Genomic DNA, 14,229 nt, shown 5'->3' on the forward strand with positions numbered 1-14,229 from the left:
GGATCTGTGGATGGCACTGTTTAGGGGGGATCTGTGGATGGCACTGTTTAGGGGGGATCTGTGGATGGCACTGTTTAGGGGGGATCTGTGGATGGCACTGTTTAGGGGGGATCTGTGGATGGCACTGTTTAGGGGGGATCTGTGGAAGGCACTGTTTAGGGGGGGATCTGTGGATGTCTTTGTGATTAATTACTCTGCTTTAATTATGTTCAATTTGTAGCAATAAAAATACATCCTTCATATCAGATATTTACATTACAATTCATAACAGTAGCAAAATTAGTTATGACGTAGCAAGGAAAAAAATGTAATGGTTGGGGGTCACCACAACATGAGGAACTGTATTAAGGGGTCACGGCTTTAGAAAGGTTGAGAACCACTGCTCTAAAAGCTTGTACGTAAGGGCCTGCTGGTGAGATGACCCTCTGAAACATTATATGCGAGGGCCTACAGGTGAGCTGACCCTCTAAAAGATTACATGCGAGGGCCTGCAGGTGAGCTGACCCTCTACAACATTACATGCGAGGGCCTGCAGGTGAGCTGACCCTCTACAACATTAGGAGCGAGGGCAGACTAATAAGCATGTTGATATGATGGAAGAGGAGGAGGAGGACGAGAAAAGGAAGATTGAACTATATACCCTTTTTGTGGTGGAAGGGGTGCATGGGAATGCAGTGTATTCAGTACATTATAAAAAACATATTTAAAGTGCCTTTATGTTCAGCCGCTTTCCTCTGGTGGAGTAGAGAAGTCAGGGGCAATCCAGGCCTTGTTCATCATTTTTATAAGAGTCAACCTGTCAGCATTTTCAGTTGACAGGCGGATGCGCTTATCAGTTATTATTCCCCCAGCAGCACTAAATAACCACTCTGACAAAACACTGGCGGCAGGGCAGGACAGCACCTCCAAGGCGTAGAGTGCCAGTTCGTGCCATGTGTCCAGCTTGGACACCCAGTAGTTGTAAGGAACAGAGGGATCTTTGAGGATGCTGACACGGTCTGCTACGTACTACTTCACCATCTTCCAAAAATTTTCCCTCCTTGTGACACTAGGCCGCGCATCACGGTGAGGGTGCTGGAGGGGTGTTGTGAAACTGTCCCAGGCTTTGGAGAGTGTTGCCCTGCCTCTGTTGGAACTGCTGTGTGTTCCCCTCGTCTCCCCTTCTCAGTTGCCCAAGGAACTACGTACTCTGCCGCCAGCATTGTCAGCTGGCAATTTTTGGAGCAATTTTTCCACAAGGACCTTCTGGTATTGCACCATTTTGTTCGTCCTCTCCACCACAGCAATGAAAGATGAGAAATCTTCTTTGTAGCGGTGGTCGAGAAGGGTGAACAACCAGTAATCGGTGTTGTCCAAAATGCGTAAAACGCGTGGGTCATGGGAAAGGAAGCCTAACATAAAGTCAGCCATGTATGCCAGAGTCCGGACAGGCAAGATTTCGCTGTCGTCATCAGGATGACTCTTAATCTCCTCATCCTCCTCTTCTGCCCATCATTGCTGAACAGATGGAATTAAACTTCCATGGGTACTACCCTCTGTAGCGGAGGCAACCGTCTCCTGCTCCTCCTCCTCCTCCTCATCATCATCATCCAATTTGCGCTGAGAAGATGAACTGAGGGTGATCTGGCTATCACCCTGTGTAATGTCTTCCCCCATTTCCACCTCTTCCACATGAAAAGCGTCATCCTTAATTGTGAGCAGTAAGCGTTTGAGTAGACACAGAAGTGGGATGGTTACGCTGATAATAGCGTTATCGCCGCTCACCATCTGTGTTGATTCCTCAAAGTTTCTTAAAACCTCACAGAGGTCAGACATCCATACCCACTCCTCGCTTGTGAAGAGCGGAAGCTGACTGGAATGCGACGACCATGTTGCAGCTGGTATTCCACTACTGCCCTCTACTGCTACCAAAGCCTGGCCAAACTGTGGAACGTGGAGTCCCAGCACGTGCTCATGTCGCACAACAGTCGGTGAGCTGGGAATTTTTAGCGCTGCTGCAGCGTTGACAGACCGGCGGAAGCTGCCGATGACTTGCGGAAATGGGCACACGCGCACCTTCACCAGTAGCTCAGGCAAATTGGGGTAGATTTTGAGAAACCGCTGAACCACTAATTTATAGATGTGGGCTAGGCATGGGATGTGTGTGAGCTTGCCGAGCTCCAAAGCTGCCACCAAGTTACGGCCATTATCACACACAACCATGCCTGATTCTAGGTTGAGTGGTGAGAGCCACAGCTCAGTCTGGTCTCTCTGCGGCGGTGTGCTGTTTGTCACCTAAGCATACAGTATCAGCTTAAGCGCGGCCTGTTGACGCTTCCCCACTGCAGGGCTACACTGCATCCAGCTACCGACTGATGGCTGACTGGTGCTGCAAGAGGATAATTCTGAGGTGGAAGTGGAGGAGGAGGCGGAGGAGGAGAAGTGGGGTGGTGGCAGAAACGCTGATGGAAGTAGGGCCCGCAATCCTTGGCGTCGGTAGCACCTGTGCCATCCCAGTGTACGACTCTCTCCCGGCCTCTACAACGTTCACCCAGTGTGCCGTCTGGGAAATGTAGCGTCCCTGGCCGAAAGCACTTGTCCATGTGTCAGTGGTTAAGTGGACCTTCCCAGTAACTGCGTTGGTCAGGGCACAGGTGATGTTACGGGACACATGCGGGTGTAATGCGGGCACGGCACACAGTTAAAAATAGTAACGGCTGGGGACTGCGTAACGAGGGATGGCCGCCGACATCAGGCTGCGGAAGGCCTCAGTGTCCACAAGCCTAAACGGCAACATTTACAGGGCCAGTAATTTGGAAAGTTGCGCATTTAGTGCTATGGCCTGTGGGTGCATGGCTGGGTATTTGCGCTTGAGTTCAAATGCCTGGGGTAAGGACATTTGTACGCTGCTCTGGGACACGGAAGTGGATGTGGTGCTTATGGTGCTTACGAAGGTCCAGGTGCAGGGCAGGAGGCATCCAGGCCTGCGCCCTCAACAGGGGATTAGCCAGCACGTAACACAGGGAAAGAGGAGGCAGTGGTGTGACCCGCAGACACAGAGTGTGGACCCAGGCGTTCGGCCCACCCATTACGGTGCTTTGATGCCATGTGGCGGATCATGCTGGTGGTGGTGAGGTTGCTAGTGTTCACGCCCCTGCTCATTTTTGTATGGCACAGGTTGCAAATTACAATTCTTTTGTCGTCCGCACTTTCCTCAAAAAAGCGCCAGACTGCGGAACACCTAGCCTTTGGCAAGGGAGATTTCAGCAAGGGTGTGCTTCAGGAAACAGTTACAGGCCTGTTTGGCGTGGCCCGCCTTCTCCCTTTTGCCACCCCACTGCCTTTTCCAGCCTGTTGCAGTGCTGCGGATCCCTCCCCCTCTGTACTGCTGTCCTCGCTTGGTTTGCCACCTTCCCAGGTTGAGTCAGTGACTTCATCGTCCACCACCTCCTCTTACACTTCCTCACTCTGCTCATCCTCCTGACTTGTTGACCTAACAACAACCTCAGTTATTAACAACTGTGTCTCATCCTCATCATCAACCTCTTGAGACACTAATTGCCGTTGACTTATTGGCAACTGTGTCTCATCATCATCATCATCATCATTCACCTCGTAAAACACTAATTGCTGTTTCCCACCATCATCTTCTTGTGACTGTGGATGCTCAAGAGTTTGGGAATCAGGGCACAAGATCTCATGTCCCTCTTCAAGCGGGCTTGTCGAGAGGCCCAAATGAAGGAATGGCGCTGAAAAGAGCTCCTCAGAATATCCGAGTGTGGGATCACTTGTTTGGCAAGACTCTCCATGGTGGGAGGAAGGAGGATCAGGTTGAGGATTGTGTTGACCAGACTCTTGGCTACTGAGACTAGACTTGGTGGAAGACAGGGTGGTGCTTAACCGACTGGAAGCATTATCTGCTGCAATCCAACTGACCACTGGTCGCACTGGTCTGACTTTGAGAGCATTGGCCTGCACCGCCCTGCAAACTGGGACATGAAGCTAGGTATCGTGGATGATTGTTTTTCTTGTGCTCTGGCAGCAGGCACAGTTTCAACGCGCCCAGGGCCACACCCTCTGCGTGCACCATCATCATCACGGCCACTTCCCTGTCCTTACTGCTCGCCTTCTTCATATTAAATGTTATATATGCTTCAAAGTATGTCACACATACAGTAGCGTAGGATTTGTAAGTGTATGCGCAAAAATCTTAAAAAAGGTATTCAGGACGTGGAAACGTCACACAGGAGAAATACCGCAGATAATGTTGCTGATGTCACCAGCGGCTAATAAAAAATTACAGGGAATGTCACAGGTATTTGGGATGTGGAAACGTTACACAGAAGAACTACCACAGATAATGTCGCTTATGTCACCAGCGGCTAATATAAAATTACAGAGAATGTCACAGGTATTTGGGATGTGGAAACGTTACACAGGAGAAATACCGCAGATAATGTCGCTGATGTCAACAGGGGCTAATAAAAAATTCCAGGGAATGTCACAGGTATTTTGGATGTGGAAACGTTACACATGAGATGTACCCCAGGTAATGTCACTGTCTGAAGTGGACACCGTCTACGGAAAAAGTACACTGGATGTCACTGATATTTTTTGGATGCGCACATGTTACACAGGAGATGTAGTGCAGCTAATGTCACTGTCCGCAGTGGACTCTGTCTATGGAAAAAGTACACTAGATGCCACAGATATTTTTGGGAATTCGCACACGTTACACAGGAGATGTAGCGCAAATAATGTCGCTGTCTGCAGCGGCCTAACTATTGCACGCTATTTAGCGCAGGATGCGCTAAAAATAGATATTGCTGCCAGATACAACAATAGTCCTTGAAAGGACTTTTGGGTTTGTAAAGTTTTAACAATTTAGCACCGGATGCGCTAAAAATATATATTGCTGCTGCCACACACAACAATAGTCCTTAACCCCCTCAGCCCCCCTAAACACCCTTAATGACCAGGCCACTTTTTACACTTCTGACCTACACTACTTTCACAGTTTATTGCTCAGTCATACAACTTACCACCCAAATGAATTTTACCTCCTTTTCTTCTCACTAATAGAGCTTTCATTTGGTGGTATTTCATTGCTGCTGACATTTTTACTTTTTTTGTTATTAATTGAAATTGACATTTTTTACTTTCAGTTGTAAAATTTTTAAATTAAAACTACAGTTCTATATAAATTTTTCTCTAAATTTATTGTTCTACATGTCTTTGATTAAAAAAAATGCAATAAGTGTATATTTATTGGTTTGCGCAAAAGTTATAGCGTTTACAAACTATGGTACAAAAATGTGAATTTCCACATTTTGAAGCAGCTCTGACTTTCTGAGCACTTGTCATGTTTCCTGAGGTTCTACAGTGCCCAGACAGTAATAACACCCCACAAATGACCCAATTTCGTAAAGTAGACACCCTAAGGTATTTGCTGATGGGCATAGTGAGTTCATAGAACTTTTTTTTTTTTGTCACAAGTTAGCGGAAAATGATGATTAATTTTTTGCTTTTTTTTTTTCTTACAAAGTCTCATATTCCACTAACTTGTGACAAAAAATAAAAACTTCCATGAACTCACTATGCCCATCATGAAATACCTTGGGGTGTCTTATTTCCAAAATGGGGTCACTTGTCGGGTATTTATACTGCCCTGGCATTTTTGGGGTACCTAAAGCGTGAGAAGAAGTCTGGAATCCAAATGCCTAAAAAATGCCCTGTGAAATCCTAATGGTGCTCTTTAGAATTTGGGCCCCTAGGCTGCAAAAAAGTGTAACATATGTGGTATCGCCGTACTCATAAGAAGTAGGGCAATGTGTTTTGGGGTGTATTTTTACATATACCCATGCTGGGTGAGAGAAATATCTCTCTAAAAGTCAACTTTTCCCATTTTTTTTTACAAAGTTGGCATTTGACCAAGATATTTATCTCACCCAGCATGGGTATATGTAAAAAGACACCCCAAAACACATTGCCCAACTTCTCCTGAGTACGGAGATACCACATGTGTGACACTTTAGCGGAAAATTATGATTTATTTTTTCTTTTTTTTCTTACAAAGTCTCGTATTCCACTAACCTGTGACAAAAAAGAAAATTTTACATGAACTCACCATACCCCTGTTTGTTTTTCTAAATCAGTAGTTTGAACTGACCCAAAGAACTGAACACAAAGCTACAGCAAACTGGAGTACCAATCCAGTGGATACCAAACCAGTGGAAACAAAAACACTGAATACCAAAAAAAAGGGAACCAAACCACTGGGCATGGGGCATAAATCACATGACACCAGAGACTGGCGCTTTAAACCAACAGATAGCAGAAAGTAGAGCATCAAACCTCTGAACACCTTGGGAAACGGAGAACTAAACCACTGGGGATGGGGCACAGGCAACACATCGCCAGAGACCGGAGTTCCAAAACCAGTAGACAACAGGAGCTGAAGCACAAAACCACACCAAATTCTGGAACACCCAACCACTGGAAACCAGAAGCTGGGACACCAAACCAGTGATAACTACACACTGGAGAACTAAACCATTAATCATTGGCAACCAAGGGGAACAAAATCAGAGACTAAAACTCAAATCCACATGACATCAGAAACTGGGGCACCAAACCAATAGACAGCAGAGACCGAGGCACCAAACCAATAGACAGCAGAGACCGGGGCACCAAACCAATAGACAGCAGAGACTGGGGCACCAAACCAATAGACAGCAGAGACTGGGGCACCAAACCAATAGACAGCAGAGACCGAGGCACCAAACCAATAGACAGCAGAGACCGGGGCACCAAACCAATAGACAGCAGAGACCGGGGCACCAAACCAATAGACAGCAGAGACTGGGGCACCAAACCAATAGACAGCAGAGACTGGGGCACCAAACCAATAGACAGCAGAGACTGGGGCACCAAACCAATAGACAGCAGAGACTGGGGCACCAAACCAATAGACAGCAGAGACTGGGGCACCAAACCAATAGACAGCAGAGACTGGGGCACCAAACCAATAGACAGCAGAGACTGGGGCACCAAACCAATAGACAGCAGAGACTGGGGCACCAAACTTTTGTAAACAAAGCACTAAAGCACTTCCTCCTGGTCTCTAGAGATCTAGATACTGGACAAAATTCAGATCTGGACTGGTTAGCTGCGTGTCCACCTAACAGCCTGCCTAAAGTGGTGCCACTATAACCCACCTCACAGCAGATGATTACAGGTCTCAGTATTGTCCATGTAATTCAAGTCTTGAGACAAAAAACAGGTACTAAAATTTCCACGGCAGTTAAAAATTAATAGAACTTCTGGTGTTGTCATAATTAACTCTTGACACTGATACAGACAACACTAATGGTAGACATTATCCTAATTTATTACAGACGAGATAACCCTTCATGTACGCCTAACTCTTTATAACATGCAAGCAGTGATACAATTGTGTTCAAAATAATAGCAGTCAGACATCACTAACCTGATCAATCACTGTTTTTGGTAGAAATGATAGTTCTACTCGGCAAATAATTTACTAGCAGGTGTAGTAGAGTAATAGAAATCCAACAGACCCAACAGTCATGACCAGGGCCATCTTTAATATTGATTGGACTCTGGGCAAAAATTTACTTGGGCCCCCTGGATCCTGCCTTCCCACACCCTAGCATGCAATCACGCCCTCCACCACAACACACACAAAAAATCCACACATCTGGTAGAGTCCAGTGAATGACTGTAAATACTTCCAGTTCTGACGACTCCAGCGGCTCAGGATCAGTGCTCGGGGCAGCTGGGCTCAGGCTGGAAGTGGGCACCGCTCTGCAGGAAGGAGACCGGGGCTCGGCTCACCCTAGTGTTACAGTGCACCCCAGCACCCCACAGTATGCAGTATAGCACCCTATAGTATACAGCAACCCACAGTATGCAGTATAGCACCCTATAGTATACAGCACCACACAGTATGCAGTATAGCACCCTATAGTATACAGCACCACACAGTATGCAGTATAGCACCCTATAGTATACAGCACCCCACAGTATGCAGTATAGCACCCTATAGTATACAGCACCACACAGTATGCAGTATCGCACCCTATAGTATACAGCACCCCACAGTATGCAGTATAGCACCCTATAGTATACAGCACCCCACAGTATGCAGTATAGCACCCTATAGTATACAGCACCCCACAGTATGCAGTATCGCACCCTATAGTATACAGCACCACACAGTATGCAGTATCGCACCCCACACTATACAGTACCCCACAGTATATAGTAGAGCAGTATAGCAGCCCACAGTATACAGCACCCCACAGTATACAACACCTCACAGTATACAGCAGAGCAGTATAGCACCTCACCGTATACAGCACCCCAAACTATACACGATACAGCACCCCACACTATACAGCCCCCCACACTATACAGTACAGCAGTATAGAACTCCACAATATACAGCACCCACAGTATACAGTATACAGCCCCCCACACTATACAGTACAGCAGTATAGCACTCCACAATATACAGTATACAGCCCCCCCACAGTATACAGCCCCCCACAGTATACAGTACAGCAGTATAGCACTCCACAATATACACTATACAGCCCCCCACACTATACAGCCCCCCACACTATACAGCCCCCCACAGTATACAGGCCCCCACAGTATACAGCCCCCCACACTATACAGCCCCCCACAGTATACAGGCCCCCACACTATACAGCCCCCCACACTATACAGGCCCCCACACTATACAGGCCCCCACACTATACAGCCCCCCACAGTATACAGGCCCCCACAGTATACAGGCCCTCACAGTATACAGGCCCTCACACTATACAGGCCCCCACACTATACAGCCCCCCACAGTATACAGGCCCCCACACTATATAGCACCCCACTATACAGTAGTTTACAGTATATTAGCATAACAGCCCCTGTCACCTTTTTCTGATGTAATCTTCACACAAAAAAGCTCCACAGTTAAGGCAAACTTCTCCTGCAGCAACATTCCTGGTAGGACCTTGATGACCTCATAGCCATGTGGCCAGTAATATTGCTGGGTTACTGGTCACATGGTGATGATGTAATCTAAGGTCCTAGAGAATCGCAGCTCTCACAGTACGCTGCCTGGAGTGCCGTCAGGAATGGCATGGCAGCACCCCCTGTGTAGCTGACAGCCTGACACCCAGGGCAGTGGCTAGCAGGGCTCAAGAGGGAGCAACTGGGCCCCCCAGGAGCAACTGGGCCCGGGGCAGCTGCCCCTTTTGCCCCTTGTTAAAGACGGCCCTGGTCATGACATGCATGCTGCTGATTCTGTGGTATTGAATCACTAATTGAAAAGAGCATGTTCAAAATAATAGCAGTGTGGAGTTCAATGAGTGAGGTCATTCATTCTTTGAAAAACAGGTGGCAATTATTCGCCTTATTTAAGGAAGGAAGGCAGCAAATGTTGGACATGCTGGTTACAGTGCATTATTCTCTGAAATTCTGAGGAAAATGGGTCGTTCGAGACATTGTTCAGAAGAACAGCGTACCTTGATTAAAAAGTTGATTGGAGAGGGGAAAACATAACGAAGTGCAGAAAATGATAGGCTGCTCAGCTAAAATGATCGCAAATGCTTTAAAATGGCAACCAAAACCTGAAAGACGTGGAAGAAAGCGAAAAACTACCATTCGAATGGATAGAAGAATAGCCAAAATGGCAAGGACTCAGCCAACAATCAGCTCCATGAAGATGAAAGAAGGTCTAAGGTTCCCTGTGAGTCCTGTTACAATTAGAAGACCCCTATGTGAAGCCAAGCTATCTGCAAGAAGCCCCCGCAAAGTCCCACTGCTGAAAAAAAGACATGTGCTGAAGAGCTTACAATTTGCCAAAGAGCACATTGACGGCCTAAAGAGACATTTTGTGGACTGATGAAAGTAAGATTGTTCTTTTTGGGTCTAGTGGCCGGAGACAGTTTGTCAGACGACCCCCAAACACTGAATTCAGTCCACAGGACACTGTGAAGACAGTGAAGAATGGTGGACAAGCATCATGATATGGGGATGGTTCTCATACTACGGTGTTGGGCCTATTTATCACAGACCAGGGATCATGGATTAGTCTGAATACATCAGAATACGTGAAGAGGTCATGCTGCCTTATGCTGAAGAGGAAATGCCCTTGAAATGGCTGTTCCAACAAGACCACGGCCCCAAACACAACAGTAAACGGGCAACATCTTGGATCCAGACCAACAAGATTGATGTTATGGAGCGGCCGGCCCAATCCCCGGATCTGAATCCAATAGAAAACTTGTGGGGTGACATCAAAAATGCAGTTTCTGAGGCAAAACCAAGAAATAGAGAAGAACTGTGGGATGTAGTCCAATCATCCTGGGCTGGAATACCTGTTCACAGGGGCCAGAAGGTGGTGACTCCGAGCAGCACAGATGTCGAGCAGTTCTCAGAGACAGCGGTTATACAACTAAATATTAGTGAAGTGATTCAAAGGAAAGCAAAAGAGTTTGTAAAGAAGAATACAAACACTTTTTTAAAAATTTTTTAGAGGAACAACACAAATTTGATATATTTTTCTTCATGTTTTGATTTGGAATAGAACGTGTAGTGTTCCCAATGCATTTGTGTGTATGGAAATAAAAGCTATTAGAAGGAATTTGAGCTTTATTCACTTTTTTAAACACACTGCTATTATTTTGAACACAACTGTATGTATATTATATAATGTTATATATCGGATCCAGAACCATGGTGTCATCCAGACATTTATCCTGGCACTCCACTGACTTTCACCCTTTAACCCTTGTACAGGGGTCTTGGACTTCGCTTAAGGTTACCACCAGGCTGCTACCCCCTACAGCAGTCTCTGTTTGGTTAATAGCTGACCAATGGGGGTCAGAGGCACCGAAGGGCCAGGCAAAATCATAGTCAGGAACAAGCTGACGCTAGAGCATCTCAGGGTCAATACAAAGATCAGGCAATTGTCAGAACAGGCAGTGAAAGGTCAACTCTGGAAAAGTACTCCAAGCTGGCCAGCCATTGGTGTGATTTAAGAAACTAAAAATGGATTTTGGTATACAACTGAAACCAGATCACCAAAGGAACCCACTTAGTGGGCACAGGACATTACAATGGGTTCTAGCCACAACAATGCCAATGTGGTGCAGAAAAGGACAACTCCATATGAAGCGAACTTCATATTAGGTCACTAAATGATCATCTGAAGGTCATAGCCCTAGGCTTGAGACCCTTTTACAACTGACAAACCATCTGTTCCCGATAATTGCCTTACTTTCAGCAACCATCGACTTCTGTATGGGGACGAGCAATCGCCACTGCGATCGTTGGCCCCATATGGAAATATTATTTGCCGCCAACAGATCTCTGTACACACAGGATGAAGTGCTGCCAGTAAACAAGGACGAGTTGCAGCATGTAAGATGAACAAGTATTTCTGATCAGCGGCACGTTTATATAGGACATTTATTGGAAATTTGCTTTCTTCAAATGATCCTCACATGCATAACCATTGAATTTTACTAAGGTAATCTAAGACTGCTGCTAGGAAAAAGTGACGGTTTGGTCCCTCTATCTCCCTGAGTCACATAAAGTTCAAACTCCACTGTCCGTGTGTGTTATCTATGGGGCTGGGGCTGGACATATAAGGAACCAGGATCCGAGTTCTCTGCACAGTTCCAGCCTCCACCATCTGCTCTCAGCCTCCAGTTCATCCATCTCTTTTCACTATGTGTACTGGAAAATGTGCAAAATTTATTGGGATTGCCTTGTTCCCTTTGTGTGTCATCTCCATCGTCGGCAATGTGATCCTGTTCTTTCCAGGGTGGGAGACTGAACCAATAAGGAACCCCGGAAAATACATGACTCCAGAGGTTATTTATCTTGGAGGGATTATTGGAGGAGGTTTAATGGTAAGAGTACTTGATTTTTAGGGTTTTTTATTCTTTACAACTGTTCAAAATCAAGTTGTTTTTTCCCCACCCAAAACCATAACCATTGTTTTCTGATCCCAGGTGCTCGTTCCAGCAATCCATATTCAAGCCACTGGTCGAGAGGGCTGCTGCAACAACCGATGTGGGGTGAGTACACAGACCCCATTCTATTGCTCCAACTCAGGGTTAACCGCAATGGAGAGGCAGAAAAGGCAACTTCCAGGGAGGCTATTCTGAACCTATGAAGTCATCTTTCGTTCACCATCAATATATTCTATGACTTGGGGTGGGAGAATTTTTGGGGTTTCAAAGGTGTGCCCTAAAATCAAGCCCAGGTGGGATTTGGCTCCTAGCTGGTGGTCATTCCAGTGTTATCAACCACCTACCCTGGGACAGGAAACCCCTTGTGTGTTCATCCCATCTACTCCCCACAACTCTTGCAGGAAAAAAGGGCGGCACCCCCTAAATGTGTAGAACTTTTAGAAGATGGAGTCATGTATAGGTGTACACTACCTATGGGGAAGTGGGATGGAGCCAACCCTCTCAATGGTGCTTCCTTGGATGGTGCAAGATGCATTCATTTATACATAGGGCTCGAAACAATCTTGGTAAATTTCCCCCTTCCCTCACACAGATGTTCCTGTCAATCATCTTTGCCGCTATTGGAGTTGCTGGATCTCTGTATGCTTTCGTGATATCCGTGGTGGGCATGGTAAAAGGACCTCAGTGCCAATATGTTTCGCTCATAAGTGGGATCCTCTGGGGAAGACCATTTGACTCGGAGCTTGAAGATTTCAAGTGAGAATTTCAGTTCTTAGACCCTCTCATAACTATTCCCTTAACATTAAATACCCTATTTTGCCTTTTTTTGGAAATGCAATTTACCGGTAGAGGGCCACCACTTTACATGATCTGCCATGTAGATACTCCTCATAAGAAGTGGCTGAAGAGGCTGTGTGAACAGCTTTGAATTCCTGCCTTGCATGATCGGTAACTAAAGGGGTGGAAGACGTATCCAAACTTTACCCCAGTGTTTGTTGTCCATTTGGGACCCAAATCCAATAACTTGGTGCTTCATTGTCTCTGGTGTCCAGTGCTTGGTGTCCTGCCCTTGGTGTCTATTGATAATACCATATAACATGGTTGACACCTTACCAAGTACCGTAAGTCATAGTCCTGGACCAAGATCTAACTCATATGGAGACATAACCTCTCCTCCAGTACATTACTGATTAAAACTTTCTTTCTATTTACTCCAGCATTGAGGAAAACTACCTGTTCCATCAAGAACTGTGGAATAAATGCATTTTTCCCAAAGATGTGGTGCTGTTCAACATCGTCCTCTTCTCAATAGTCATTGTCTCAAGTGGGATCTCGCTGATCCTGTGCACTGTCCAGGTGATCAATGGCCTGTTTGGATGCCTCTGTGGAACCTGCCGAAAGAACGAGGGTATGTATAGTTATATTTAGCTAGCATATATAGAGAGAGTATTGACTTGAGGGCCATATAGGTCTTAGAACCTGTAGGCCAAATACTGATGTTTGCATCTGAGTAGGCTTCCTGTTGACCACTGCTGCAAAGGAAATGCAGCCATCTTGTAATCTGTAGACCGGAGATGACTTCTTTGAGAAAGTGTTGTGGGCATGTTATGTTTGAAGTGGTCATTGTGCAGGGAGGGGGAGTAGATAAGCTGAGACTTTGCCTGTTGTGAATTGTGGATAATGCGTTATCTATATATAGGCGATTCCAGTCATTCTTATCCTGCCTGTGATGATTATGAGATGACTGCTTAAAAGTGATCTCTACAGAACAGAAATTATTATTAGGTTCCGTGGCCAGAGTGGCCAGGATTATTTTACTATAGATATCGATTCTTTAAAAATATGTGTAACAATATTTAAACAATAGGTCATTTCCCGATGACACGTTCCCTTTAAGAAGGGTGCTAATACTTTTGCAACCCTATAAAAAACGGTTTCACAGTGTTTTCCGTACGTATCAAAAGAGTTATATGGCATCAATCAATAACCATATTTATTGCGTGGCCCTTCACTGATTAGATTAATATTGCAAAGGTCAATGGTATCATGGTTGGCTCTGCCCCTGTTGTTCATGGGTTCCGATCCCGATCAAGGTAGTTTTTTATTCTTTTGTTGACAACATAAGGTATTCATATCTCTTTTTCATTTCTTTTATAGCCTAACTTGTCATCACCTCTGTATAATCTTCCATGTGAAGACTGACCCCCTTCTCCCTTCTCCCACATCAATGGCTGGGTCTTAT

The 14,229-nt window shown here is 45.8% G+C and overlaps 1 protein-coding gene across 1 annotated transcript; it reads left to right on the forward strand.

The window, feature by feature from the left end:
- Positions 1-11,726: 11,726 nt before the first annotated feature.
- On the forward strand, positions 11,727-14,149 carry LOC120988661 (transmembrane 4 L6 family member 4-like). The gene is made up of 5 exons (XM_040416271.1): positions 11,727-11,924; positions 12,027-12,092; positions 12,580-12,743; positions 13,205-13,395; positions 14,145-14,149. Exons 1-5 carry the CDS (start codon positions 11,742-11,744, stop codon positions 14,147-14,149), a joined length of 609 nt encoding a protein of 202 aa, XP_040272205.1. The 5' UTR covers positions 11,727-11,741.
- Positions 14,150-14,229: the final 80 nt, after the last annotated feature.

The sequence above is a fragment of the Bufo bufo genome, chromosome 1 (genome assembly GCF_905171765.1).
Source record: "Bufo bufo chromosome 1, aBufBuf1.1, whole genome shotgun sequence".
Lineage (NCBI taxonomy): Eukaryota > Metazoa > Chordata > Amphibia > Anura > Bufonidae > Bufo > Bufo bufo.

What these genes read in the sequence shown, in the direction of transcription:
- LOC120988661 (XM_040416271.1), top strand. Translation starts at nt 11,742, where the DNA reads ATGTGTACTGGAAAATGTGCAAAATTTATTGGGATTGCCTTGTTCCCT. An exon ending in TTATTGGAGGAGGTTTAATG is followed by an intron (nt 11,925 to 12,026) that starts GTAAGAGTACTT and finishes TTCTGATCCCAG; the next exon opens with GTGCTCGTTCCAGCAATCCA. An exon ending in GCTGCAACAACCGATGTGGG is followed by an intron (nt 12,093 to 12,579) that starts GTGAGTACACAG and finishes TCCCTCACACAG; the next exon opens with ATGTTCCTGTCAATCATCTT.